This window comes from Hyaloscypha bicolor (assembly GCF_002865645.1).
Source record: "Hyaloscypha bicolor E unplaced genomic scaffold K444scaffold_87, whole genome shotgun sequence".
Classification (NCBI taxonomy): Eukaryota; Fungi; Ascomycota; class Leotiomycetes; order Helotiales; family Hyaloscyphaceae; genus Hyaloscypha; species Hyaloscypha bicolor.
In genome coordinates, this window is record NW_020194589.1 from 2,702,080 (window position 1) to 2,714,189 (window position 12,110).

The 12,110-nt window shown below is 47.5% G+C and overlaps 7 protein-coding genes across 7 annotated transcripts; 2 read left to right on the forward strand and 5 right to left on the reverse strand.

Annotated features, from left to right (window-relative positions):
* Positions 1–374: 374 nt before the first annotated feature.
* Positions 375–1,223, forward strand: K444DRAFT_530732 (translation initiation factor eIF4e; the record flags this gene model as incomplete). Its single annotated transcript, XM_024874920.1, has 3 exons — positions 375–535; positions 613–917; positions 973–1,223. The coding sequence occupies 3 exons, from the start codon at positions 375–377 to the stop codon at positions 1,221–1,223; spliced, it is 717 nt and encodes a 238-aa protein (XP_024736031.1).
* On the reverse strand, positions 1,193–2,253 carry K444DRAFT_563237 (uncharacterized protein). The gene is made up of 3 exons (XM_024877021.1): positions 2,247–2,253; positions 1,989–2,191; positions 1,193–1,901 (listed from the first exon to the last, which is right to left on the reverse strand). Exons 1-3 carry the CDS (start codon positions 2,247–2,249, stop codon positions 1,529–1,531), a joined length of 579 nt encoding a protein of 192 aa, XP_024736032.1. The 5' UTR covers positions 2,250–2,253; the 3' UTR covers positions 1,193–1,528.
* A 550-nt stretch (positions 2,254–2,803) lies between these two features.
* On the reverse strand, positions 2,804–3,638 carry K444DRAFT_530398 (DUF1264-domain-containing protein; the record flags this gene model as incomplete). The annotated part of the gene is made up of 3 exons (XM_024874894.1): positions 2,804–3,124; positions 3,220–3,354; positions 3,438–3,638. 3 exons carry the CDS (start codon positions 3,636–3,638, stop codon positions 2,804–2,806), a joined length of 657 nt encoding a protein of 218 aa, XP_024736033.1.
* Positions 3,639–3,831: 193 nt separating this feature from the next.
* On the reverse strand, positions 3,832–5,360 carry K444DRAFT_613921 (Metallo-hydrolase/oxidoreductase). Its single transcript, XM_024880437.1, has 11 exons — positions 5,277–5,360; positions 5,186–5,228; positions 5,023–5,110; positions 4,898–4,969; positions 4,810–4,843; positions 4,539–4,752; positions 4,382–4,473; positions 4,197–4,331; positions 4,110–4,136; positions 3,973–4,059; positions 3,832–3,918 (listed from the first exon to the last, which is right to left on the reverse strand). The coding sequence occupies exons 2-10, from the start codon at positions 5,208–5,210 to the stop codon at positions 3,973–3,975; spliced, it is 774 nt and encodes a 257-aa protein (XP_024736034.1). The 5' UTR covers positions 5,211–5,228; positions 5,277–5,360; the 3' UTR covers positions 3,832–3,918.
* Positions 5,361–5,499: 139 nt separating this feature from the next.
* K444DRAFT_591215 (short chain dehydrogenase) lies at positions 5,500–6,436 on the reverse strand (the record flags this gene model as incomplete). Its single annotated transcript, XM_024878178.1, is given in 4 exon segments — positions 5,500–5,587; positions 5,637–5,704; positions 5,723–5,967; positions 6,016–6,436. The coding sequence occupies 4 exon segments, from the start codon at positions 6,434–6,436 to the stop codon at positions 5,512–5,514; spliced, it is 810 nt and encodes a 269-aa protein (XP_024736035.1). The 3' UTR covers positions 5,500–5,511.
* A 1,450-nt stretch (positions 6,437–7,886) lies between these two features.
* On the forward strand, positions 7,887–9,975 carry K444DRAFT_630756 (uncharacterized protein; the record flags this gene model as incomplete). The annotated part of the gene is made up of 3 exons (XM_024883259.1): positions 7,887–7,994; positions 8,142–8,305; positions 8,424–9,975. 3 exons carry the CDS (start codon positions 7,887–7,889, stop codon positions 9,973–9,975), a joined length of 1,824 nt encoding a protein of 607 aa, XP_024736036.1.
* A 465-nt stretch (positions 9,976–10,440) lies between these two features.
* Positions 10,441–11,119, reverse strand: K444DRAFT_613924 (uncharacterized protein; the record flags this gene model as incomplete). Its single annotated transcript, XM_024880438.1, has 1 exon — positions 10,441–11,119. A coding segment is annotated over exon 1 (281 nt), but the record flags the coding sequence as incomplete, so codon positions are not given.
* Between the last annotated feature and the right edge of the window lie 991 nt (positions 11,120–12,110).

The window sequence follows — 12,110 nt, forward strand, 5'->3', positions numbered from 1 at the left end:
ATCGCCTTTAGATATCTTAGAAGGATAAATTTATTGGGATCTTGCTCTGTTCCAGCCCGTGAAAATGTCGAACGTCGAATCGACCTCTCCTCTAAAAGAGGGGCCTGGTGCGGCAGAGCCTCCTGCCAAGCTTTTAGGCCCCGCGTTTAGTGCGTTTCATAGTCGCTACTCCGTATATCAGCTTCGTTCCCAGCAGGGGTTTTGTCTCAACACCTCCAACTACCATTCTTTGTTCCGGATCTTCGTGCTTACTTTGTTCCTTGGAGACTCTCTTGCCCTTCATTTCTACGAACGTCCTCCAGTATTATTATTGGTGATCACACCAATAAATACACCGCTTAACGAACTGCACGAGGCTATCCTTTAAGCTGACAATGGCTTTGAGACCATCACTTCTAACAAGAGGCTTGTCATCAGCCTCCGGAGCCGGTGATACTGGATCTCCAGCTGAGCAGCGCGATGATGCAAAGAAGAACATGTTGAAGGCAATGCGGCCTCTGCCGACTCAGCATTACTGGAATGTCTACTTCGACCGGTAAGCTCCATACGGCTGACTTTGGAGAATGGGCAGATGGTTCGAACAAGTGTGAAAAGAGCTGACAATTGGCGAAGACAGCAGAAGGATCAACCCAAATCTACCGATGGAACTTATACTGCCACCCTCGAGCAGCTCGGCTCCCAAATCGAGTCCGTCCAGGACTTCTGGAGATACAATAACAACACCCCAGTTGACCAGATCAAGATGCGCGAGTCAATCTACTTGTTCAAACAAGGTTTCCAGCCAGTGTGGGAAGACCGAAGAAACATAAATGGTGGGAGCTGGACCTTCAGGGTGCCGAAAGTCAATGGTCCAGACTTCTGGACCAGAGTGCAGCTGATGGCGATTGGCGAAAAGCTGCAAAGCTGTCTCGATGTTGGTAAGAATTATAATTCTCTCTTTGAATGAGTTTGAAATGACTGATAAAGGTTCAGGAGATCAACTTTGCGGCGTTGGGCTTTCCGTTCGATTCAATTCTCATCTCATCTCGGTGTGGCATCGTGATGCCTCTCAGCAAAAGTCGATCGATGCGATACTTGCCACAGTCCTGGAAGAGCTGCCTGCAGAATTGAAGCCCAAGCCCGATAATTACTTCTATAAGAAGCATTCGGATCATGTTGGTTTCAAGGCCCCGGCCATAACTACTGTTGCGCCGGCACCGGCTATCGAAGTGCCAAAAGTATAATGATACCCAAGGGATGAAGGATTATGGAGTCATAAGAAGATATATGGATGCCATTGATTGCATTTTGAGTTTCGGAATGGTGTTCTGAGTTTTTTGCATATTTTATGGCGTTTTCAATATCAACTATACAGTAAACGTGTCCATCCGGACAAACTTCGTAGCCAAGCAGAAGCCTCCCATCCGTGACTGCAAGTTGATTCCCCATAACGCCCTAGAACTCCAACTCCATACTTCGCCCAAACTCCCAGAATTCCCGTATAGTCTCATCCAGTATTATCAACATTATCAGCTCATTTCGTTCAACATCACCTCCAAACCCCCGCTCTCCTCATCACACCCTCAAACTCATCTTTCTCCACGCCTCTTCCCACGCCCGCACCACCATTCGCCTCCAATATCATATCCCTCAACAAGTCCTCCTCGACATCCTCCTTCAACGCCTTCGCAACCCTCTTCAAGGTCGCTAACGTTATCTTACCCTCTCCACCGCCACTCGTAAACAGCCGAAACGCCTCATCGACCTCCTGTGCATGCGAATCTGAAGTTCGTTCTCGGCTGTGGAATTTCAAGGCGCAGATCGCGAGGAATTGCTCGTATGCTGCAAAACCTTCATCGTCTGGGTCGAGAATCGAAGTAAACTCCTGGAGTTCAGAGGAAGTGGGTGGGATGTCTAGTGCACTACATGCCGTCAATCAGTATCTCCCTTCTTCCCGCTCCAACTTGAAAGGTCTTGTTGCAAGAGGCGGGGTACAAAAAGGGAAATACATCATAGCCCTCCGGACATCGCCAATTGGTAGAACTTTCTCCTTCTCTCCCTTCTTATCGGTCTTCTTTTGTGCAAAGAGCTCAAAGGCTTCCTTTATCTCCGTCTCTTCTCCGTTGGTGATCTTGTTTTCTTTCGCCAGCTTGGATTGTCGCTGCTTAGGCGCGGATGCCACAGCTGGGGAGCCGGCCCGCCGCTTTGCTGGCTAGGATATACTGTTAGCCGATACTTCAGGCTTGGGTACAGGTGGTGGTAGTTACCATGGCGACTGGCAGCTTCTTAGGAAGGTGGTGAAGTTTCGGGAATCTGTGACGGCTTGGACGAGGCTAAATCGTGAGCGAGACTCCGAATACGAGTACAAGAGGTCACTAGCGGCCGCCTTTGGGACAAAGCATGAAATTGTCTCCAGCAAATTTTCCTTTCCTTTTAACATCAAAATCTACTCAGAGCTGGGTCAGCGCCCACGAAATAAGGTACATCATTGCCCATCCTATGGTTTGCACATTTCCTTATCATTATCGAGGGAATCTGGGAATTTGATACAGCTCCAAAATTAAATGCTAGAGCTTGTCGTTGTCTCCAACCCAGAGCGGCAAGTGTGGACAGTGGAGCAAGATGAATATCCTTGGGGTGCCTAGCCATTTGCTCGTTACGAGTTGGTGTTTGGTCTTTCGTGGAGACATTTTAGAGATTCTTTTTTAGATGTGAGCGAACCGTCTTTTGCCAATTTGGATACAATTGGATATTTATTCTGTGCTCTGTGTTATGTCCCACACATAGTCAAAAACTCGTCGATTCATCAACTCTTCGCTGTTTGCTACTCCTCCCAGCACGAATCTGCATCCTCATGAATCTCTACGCCCTCAATCCCCTTCCTAGCTTCCTTTTTCCGGCTCGTTTCCACCCCGTACCTCTCATCCCTATCCTTGACCTTGTCCCACGGCACCTGCTCGTCCTTCGTGAAGCTTGTCATCAACTCTGGCTTTCCCAATGGCAGCGTATCACCCCGATCAACCTGCCACAAATGATACGTCTTCCCATACAAACCAATGACCTCTTTCATCTCCTCCGTCTCTGCAATCTCCCAGGCGGCATTGGGAACATTGGGGTTAGGCATGATGAGCATGCCGCTGCGAACCTATTATTCGTCAATTGAAGTTTCTCTTGAAATCTGGGAGCCCACGAAAGCGAGAAAATGTTCTGAAGGAGGAGGTACAATTGAGAATTCCCTACCTCAAAGTCATGAGAATGCCAAAGCTTTCTCTCCTCCCTGTCCAACGTCTCGTATAATCTCGGCGTAATCATATATTCAACCCCAATTAACCTCGCAGGATTGGTCGGAGCATCATATATCAAGCATTGTCTAACCTGAAACACATCAGCTTTACCGTGTTTTCAATTTGTCCCCAATCTCATTCTCAAATGAGGGGTCAAGTGAAGAGCAATTATACATCAGCACTCAAATGTGTGCAATAATGATTAGCCTCTACCGAACGAGAAGTATCAGAAGCATAGACATGGAAGGCATTCAAGTGAGCACAAATTGCTTTGATGGGCCAGAAGGATTGGGTCGCTGCGGCACCGATCTCAAGGATATTGTCTTTGGTTGCTTTGGGTGGGCCGGTGACGTTGTGGGTCGTTTGAGAAGCCATGGTTCAGTCGGTGGATTGCAAAACGATAGTGAAGGAGTTTGGCAATTGGTTGAGTAGAGGAGCAGAAATAGTTTTCGTACAACTTAATTATGGAATAAATGGACTTTGAGAAGCTTGACGTCATAATGATGTTCACTGAAAATTGTGCCAGTGAGATGAGGTTTTCTGCCGTGACTTTTGAAGTCTAACTTTTGGGGGTTTTATGTACGGAGTGTTATCCCATTTCCTTTCAGAACTTCCTTTCAGAACCGCGTTTCAGAATTTTGAGTTTTGTGGTGGCCTAGGTGATCTTAACAAAGTCGACTTTCCGATTTGGCTCCGCCACTATACTTACTCACTTGAAGTTGTTCTTCATTTCTCGGAGCTTAGCCATTACTTCGATTGGATCTGTCTTGCCTGTTGCTTTTTGAAGCTCCGGGTCCTGCTGGTTGTCAGTGGACTACCCCAAATGCCTATCCTGACTAAATTTACATCTACTCTCATGAAAACATTATGTTGCTGGTGCTTCAGTTAGCCAAGCCCATCAAATCCGGCGGAACTAAAATCTAGCGTGCTTACCTTCTCATCACCAATAGTAAACTTTCCTTGCGTCTCCTTGTTCTTCTCTGCAAAGGCTTGTAATTTCTTGACTGGCTCGCTTTGCAAAATTGAGATGCCAAATTTAACGTTGGCCTTCGTGTACTCATGTCCGGGCTTATGAGATCAGCAAAAATGATTCCCGGACAAGAAGGGGGTGGACTGACATAGACTTTGGTGTCATCAGGAACTGCGGCTAGAGTCTTGTTCAAAGCCGTGTGCATTTCCTCGGCTGTTCCTTCAAAAAATCTGCCGCAACCTAAGCAGGGGAACTCATATCAGCTTCACAATCCTATCTGATGATCCCTCTCCATTGCAACTCACCTCCATGGAAGAGAGTATCCCCAGTGAAAACTGCCTTTCCAGTGCTATCTTCCATAAAGAAGCATATACTGTCTTGCGTATGGCAAGGAGTGTACAACGCCTTGACATTTATATCACCAATCTTGAAAGTTTCCCCATTCTTTGGTGTTTTCGTGACGCTTTGGCAGTCTTTGCCTCCAATAATGGGTTTGCCCTTGAATTCGGGGTAGGATAGCTATTGAAACCCTATTAGGGTTGACTTTTTGAATTAGAAATGCTGGGGGTATCTCGCCATTTTGTTATTGCCTCCTGCATGGTCACCGTGGCTGTTGACCAATTAGCCAAACTCATTTCGGCCATCATAGGTTCAGGGGACATACTGATGTGTGTTGATAATTGCAGTCAAATTTATCTTGCCAGCCTTGATTTCGTCCTTCAAGACTGGTGCTACTCTGACATCTACATCAGAACATCACCCTTGTCTCATTGTGGAGTTTATACGAACTCGTCGGGGTTTGCGGGGTCAATGATCACGGCATCCTTCGACTTGTCGTCAACGACAAGGTAGGCGTAATTATCACCAGTGCCCGTCCCTGTACTTTAGAATTAGTATCTGCATAACATGCTGGAAAAAGCTAAAGGCACCAGCCATCAAGGTGGGAGCTTACACATTGGAATCGACTGGATATGCATCGTGTGCGTTAGAGCAAGCTGTGCAAGGTGTTAGCAGCTGCGTGTCCAGGACCTGACGACACATACACTGGTCGTAAGATTTCGTAAAGGCCGTGATAGAATTGGTCTCGTGCGAGTTGAAAGGGACATTGATTGCAAATGAAGCTTCACGATGTTGCCTATGTTGAAGTTGTCGTGAGATGGCTCTGCAATCCTTATCTAATCTTAACGCCGAAACAAGCAGCCGTCAGCTCCAAATATTTTCACCTCTCCATCCGAGTATCGTCATAGCACTAACAAAGCGTTAATCATCGAATAACCTTCAGATGAACTTCATCCCACCACTCGCGCTGACAGTGCTCCCCATCACCCATCGACTGTCCTCCGAACACAAGAATCTGTGAATCGAGTCAGCAACTACCTGCTTCGAAGCCTCGAATCACCTACGACACGACTGGCACAATGTCTGACACTTCTCCTACTCTCGCGGCTGCTGGCATAGCGTTGATAATTGGCTGAAATCAAGCGACGACATCTGGCTCACACTCGGTCCACATATCTGTGGCAACCGGCCCTGGACTGATACAGTTCACCGTGATTCCGTACTTCTTTCCCAATTCCGTTGCCCAGACTTTTGCAATTCCCTCGAGAGCAGCCTTTGTACCTGCGTACACTGTCCGCTGTGGCATACCCATACGAGCGGATACCGAGCTCACAAGAACTATTCGACCTCCTCGACCAATATGCGGCAAGGTCAATTGAGTGAGGAAGATTGGTGCTGTCAAGTTATCAGTCACGGATCAAAAAAGTCCGAAACTCTCTCGACCTTTCAGGTTGATGTCGGTTTGGGACTCGTAAAATTCCTCCGTCATATTTTCCATATAACAATCGTCTCCAGCTGCAGCATTATGGACTAGAATATCTATCTTTCCACTTCCCGATAATGCCAACGCAGCCTCAACAAGCTTCCTGAGGTCTGAAAGAAGAGCAACATTTGCTTGGACAAGAGCAACTTTGCTGCCAGCGTCTCCGATTTCTTTTACCACTTCCTCGCCTGCAATTGCGCCTCTGGGTGAAGTGTAGTTCACAACTACATTTGCACCTCGTTTTGCCAAGTCAATTGCGATTCCTGTGCCGATCCCCCTTATTGCCTCGGTCACTATCGGTAGATTCGTTATGCAGAGGGCTTCATCATACCTCGAGGAACCCGTCACAATAACAGTCTTTCCACTGAGATTCTTGACCATCCTTCTTGAATGTTTGGACTCTCTACGAAGTTCCTTTCGGTCTCCCGTTTACAAGGGTTCTGCCTTCATAGAAGAAAAATTATACTCCAAGTAGAACGAGCGTCTCAGAGCTGCAGAGGCCTGCATCCCACTGCTGGAACTTATCTTGGCGCGCATGACGTGTAATCTGCACTGCCCAATTACAGGAAGTTGGATTGAGATTATTATGATCCATACTCGAGAGAGTAGCAAGGCATCTCGAAAAGAAATCTGGCCGACCGGGATGGATTCTGATCTGAGAATGGGACAAGCGAAGTGCTGTGTAATACCTGGACGGAATTCTAAGGTCGAAGTATCCGGAGTCTTCCTTGATGCTGCAAGGCTCCAGCTCTTGTCCTTGCCCTTTTATGAACGAGCTTTCTTTTGATCCTTAAGCTATGTAGGCCCTTTTGATATGGATCATACTACTCTGCGTCGAAGTATCTGTACAGCCTAGCTCTTGACTGTGCTTCATCATATCAAATCTCCAGCTTCCTCTTGGGATTGATCTTGTTGCACTCTGAACTAGTTATATGCAACGTTTTGAACCCCCTGGCTGCATTTTACCCCAGTGTCACCGCCAAGATGGCGCTGTTGTTGGGCGTATGGCTCCAAACCTCACACATTGCAGCACAATATACACCCTCACATGTCTTCCTACCAATCAAATCAATTGCCCGACATATCGAATGACATAAGCAGCTCACGTCTTAGAGGCTATCATTAGGAAAGCTGCAGGAATCTGGGGTGCATTGAGCAAGGGCTTAGACATTAACACGGTGCTTGGTTCCTGTCTCCTGACGGGCAAGCTTTCTCACTCAATCCTTTCCTCCTAGCGGCACTCAGCTATGCTCAAATGGTCAGGTTTCGGTTTTAACCATAAGTCTTTTCAGAGCCAGGTCGCTTTGCGGCTGTGGTCGATTTTCAAAAGTAAGTGTATAATCAATCAAGCCCAGCGGTAATCTGCTCATGCGCGCCTCAAATCAGCGTCTCGAACGGTTTGCCCTTTCAATAAACGGCATTTCCGATTCATACCATATCATGCTCTTTCATCAGCAGTCGACCCCGAGTTGATATGATTGTCTACACAATTCCTAGTGATGGAGGATCTATGGCCAAAAAGAAAATTCGCACAACAGCAGAACTCGGTCTTTCATTGGAACCACCAAGCAAAGATCTTCCAGGAGTCCGGGGCATCTGGTTCTTAGTAAGACGTTTCTCCAAGTGTGGTAGATGTGTTTGAAGGAGAGCCGGATTCGGCTCCTTGATTGCCAACAATCATGTCCAAGGACGAGTCTATGAAAACCCGACCATATCAACTAGGAGGACCCTGCATTCAGAGAGGCTACCCTCCACGCTCTCCGATGCTTCAAAGATTTCCGACATACGTGGGACATCGGTCTCTCTTACCCGGTGGAAACTATTGTCCCAAATGCGGGACGGGCAGGAGCACGAGAAAGAAACTTTCATTGAATCCGGAGTCGATAGCAGAATACTTGCACCCGATTTCTCGATGCGGATCAAAGAGGCCTCGACAGAAGTTGGTGATGAGAGATTCCAGAGTTGGTTTGACCGCGCGGAGCGAGCAAGATTTTCTCGCGTGGAGTGCAGCCCATGAGGGAGAGGCACTGATGCAAGTTTTGCTATTTACGGCGAGGCCAACCGCTGTTGACTGAATCTGAAACAGGAAGGTAGGTGCCCTGTCCAATCCTTGCCTGTTGGTTCCTGCGGATCTCCGGTTACACCAACATCAAAAGGCCCGTATTTGATTGGCGAGTCAGAAGTCGCAGCTGAGCCTGCGCCTTGCTTATTGGCGAAGCAGGCAAGACCCGTCACCCGTCTCCGTGAGGGGTACAAGTCGCTGAAGCGTGATAAGAACCATCTTGTGAACGACCAAAAGCCTCACTCAAAAGCTACTTTTTATTTTGACAGTTATTGATTGCCTATTCTGCTGATATAAGATTCGTAGAATGTCTTCATCAAGACGAATATACTCTCGACACCTTCCCAGTCCACCAAGGCCACGTCCAACAGATCCCGTCCTTGTTCCAATGTCTCAAGCAATAACCACCGAAACTCCTCCGCGTCGTCCGAGTTCACATTCGAATGTTTCTGCAAGGTCTGCAAGTTCTGCGGGCAGCTTAACGGACAATGATACAATCTTCGATCTCAACCCCTCGAGAGCGCAGACTCCAACCTCCCCTCTCACCCCAGGGGAGATATCCCCGAACCTTTCTAGTTGCCCGCAGTTCGGTAAAACCACCGAGAGTAGGAGTTCTGTTAGGTCTCTGGGAGAGCAACTACTTGACCACGAACCGGCGGAGAAGCGTCTCTACGAGATTCTATCAGAGGTCGCGGTTTCAATATACGATACGCCCTCAAAACGGAAGATCGATCTATTGAAGCAACAGCGGTCCCATGTCCCCAGAATTCCAGGTAGATTCGAATCTCAAGATACCGACACCGATATGGGTGTCGAGTATTTCTCTTCTGATCCCGCCACTTCCAAATCGGCTCAGCAGGTCGATGAGGCACGCCAAATTCTTGGAGACTTTGTTGATGCTCCCACCGTCCTATCCTTGATGCAACAGGCGCACCACTTGAGGACAGCAGATTGGCAAGTTCTTGCAAACATTTATAAGGAACATAAGAAGGCGAGATACGACGTGCAGCATTTGATCCAAGTTCTGCGAATCAGGACACAAAAGATTCAAAGCAATTCAATACCCCGGATGGTACCAGAGCCTGCTCATCGACCAAAAGATCCAAGATTCAGAAAATGGAAGAGCCCGAAACACCCTCGCGAGATAAACAACAATATCTACAATTGCATTAAGAGCCATCACGAGGCTGCCAAAAAGCCTGCCAAAAAGCCAATCAAACATTTGACGCCAGGCTGGATATACGTATTCGAGTCGCCCACAGAAGCACCCAACCACGTTAAAATTGGAAAGACATTGAAAGATCCTCAAAAGCGTAAGATCCAGTGGGAGATGTGTGGCCTTCCGTTGGTAGAGGTCGACGACAACTACAGGAACGCGTTTGATCACTACTCAGTCGTTGAATCGCTCATTAAGGCCGAGCTACACAATGATAGGAGAAAGTATAAGTGTACCCATGAACACCATGCTCCTAAGCAGTGGGTGGAGCATGAAGAATGGTACGAAATTGATAAACAAACAGCGCTGAAAAGTGTCCATCGTTGGAGGAATTGGATAATAAGTCTGAGACCATTTGACGACAGTGGACTATTGACACCCTACTGGCATTGGAGGGTACGAAAGCTGCCAAGATTTATCGACGATGTAAATTGGGATTGTTGGACCCAACCAAGATCATTGGACTATATCGACTATCAGTTGGAAGAATTCGGGAAAGGGTATTATGCCCATATCAAGGCACATCTCTGTCGAAAGGACTTTCACTTCTGTTTGACTGGTGGGATGATGGTGTTCATTTTGCATACACAGTTTGGAATGGTTGGTGCAATATGGGGATTTCTGGCACTGCTTATTTTGTAATCCTGAGTTCATTCTATCCAATGCACCAGAACCATCGATTTTCCCAATGGGCGCACAGGACCTTCATGCCTAAAGTTTCTAATTCTTGTTGGCTACCTCGAGCTTCACTCTACGCAAAGCTCATTAAGAGACACATCGTTTCATCAAAATGATCCCTCATCCAGCTCAAATATCCATAATCTCTAGTCTCGTCATCTTCGAAGGTTCTCAGACTACACTCGCCAGCTGGCCCCAATCTCATGAACTTTTTCGGGTCCGCATACGACAGCCAAGGCTCGTTACCATAAGCAAAGGTAGTCCATAACTTGGTCATCTCTAAGGAAACTTTCCGAGCAGACTCAGGCCAAACATCCCTTTCGGTGTTGTACACAAAGACAACATCTTGACCATGGCCGCAAGTCCGTGAGTTTTCCCCTCATACAGCGACGGCTCCTCGAAGTGATGGTGGTAAACTTTCCTTTATAAGTTTCGGCAACTCGGAGTTCTGGGAAGTGGAATAGGACCACGGAAATGAAGAAGCGCCTTGCATCTAGGTATGCTTCTGGGGTTTGCTCTTCTGCGGGAGCGAAGCCAATTTTTTTTTTTTTGCAGAACAGCTCTGCATCCGAAGCCCTTTTGAAGGCGGAAAGGACACCCTTGTTGAAGATTGTTTGAGGGAGTAACAACGTGAGAGCGTCGAAGACTATCCCTTCTATTCCAACATTACCGATGATGATTCCCGCACAGCGGCTATCCGGATGCGGATCACCGAGGCGCCATGAAGTTAGCAGAAATTTGCCATCATCAAGAGGGGAGAATGTAGTCCCGGGTCCGTACTTCTGCATTATATATCATCTTGGAATAACGAACGAAGTTCCTCCAATCTCTTTTCAGGGGTTTCGGCCGATATCTCAGCGGCCGCAAAGAGCGTCTTCCATCCTTTCTCGAGAAGCTGCAAGGGTAAAGGTCCTATAATGGGACAAGAGCCACTCATTAGGATAGCGCGATCAAAGAGTGTTTTCCCGGACAGAATGTGCAATGTGGAGACCTCCGCTTCCAGCGCCGAAAGCTGTGACGTTGGCTGGATCGCCTCCAAAATCCGGGATATGCCTTTAAACCAATTCGAAGACATTCGTCTGATCTATCAAGCCGAAGTTGGCAAAATAGCCCGGCACACTGGTACTTTCGAAGTAGTCGACTTATACTCAGTGGCAAGATCTGAGGACACAAGGAAGCCGAAAAAACCCAGACGGTAATTGATTTGGACGATGACGGCGGGATTAGCAAGGCGGGAAAGCACCTGAGGTTGGTCTTGCGGATTTGAGTTAGTTCCATTCTTAAATTGTCCACTGCTGGGTATCAGCAAGGCTGTAGGCTCAAGAGTATCACGACCCGGGGCTGATGACCTGAAGGAAACAGCTCTGTTGGGTGTGTGTATGTACGTCTAAAGAGGGAAGAAGGAGCGGGGAGCTCGAGAACTAAGATACAGGGTGTTGCGCTAAGCTAAGTCACGTGCGACACAACACCATCCAAGTAGAGAGGTATCCAGAAAAAGAACAAGGTACGTACGCAATGTTCCAGCTACCAACAGCATGATCGAGAAAAAAACCTTAATATTTGATGGATAACGGTCCACTAGCAGTTCCTTTTGCAATCTTTTCTGCACTCGAAGATATTAACGGGTCCAAAAAAGGGACTCGATAGGGTACAATAGAAGCTCCCCGAAAATCATGCTTACTATTTTGTGAACATGAGGCAGCAGCTGGCTTGGCAATTGAGACAATATCTGGTCAGAAGAAAGCCCACTGAAACGATCCAGAGACTTTTTCTTCAAACTCGTGACCGCCAAGCTCGCATCGGAAGGAAAGGGGTTGCATTTCGATGACGCAAGATTCTGCTGAACTAAAGAGCGAGAGACCTCCTGAACTCTGAACTCTAAAATATCTCGTCACGTTACGTCCTGTTCCAGTGAACCCCTTTTCTAGCCACTTAAATAGTACATAGTGGTGTTGATGCCATCTAAAATTGGGTCTGCGAGGGTACTACGCCGCTGAATTGCAGGGGTCGGGGACAAGAGGAGTCAGAGACCGAGGCCTTTCAACGACTCCCCCAGATCCCTTTAATTCGCACCTGCCCATTATTCATGCAGCTGGCCG

Excerpts from the sequence above, each read along its gene's own strand:
- K444DRAFT_613921 (XM_024880437.1), bottom strand. The coding sequence starts at position 5,210 with ATGCATATCCAGTCGATTCCAATGT. Across the intron at positions 4,474-4,538 it reads GGATACTCTCTTCCATGGAG|GTTGCGGCAGATTTTTTGAA; the intron begins GTGAGTTGCAAT and ends TCCCCTGCTTAG. Across the intron at positions 4,332-4,381 it reads CTGATGACACCAAAGTCTAT|CCCGGACATGAGTACACGAA; the intron begins GTCAGTCCACCC and ends TGATCTCATAAG.
- K444DRAFT_563237 (XM_024877021.1), bottom strand. Across the intron at positions 1,902-1,988 it reads GATGTCCGGAGGGCTATGAT|TGCACTAGACATCCCACCCA; the intron begins GTATTTCCCTTT and ends GACGGCATGTAG.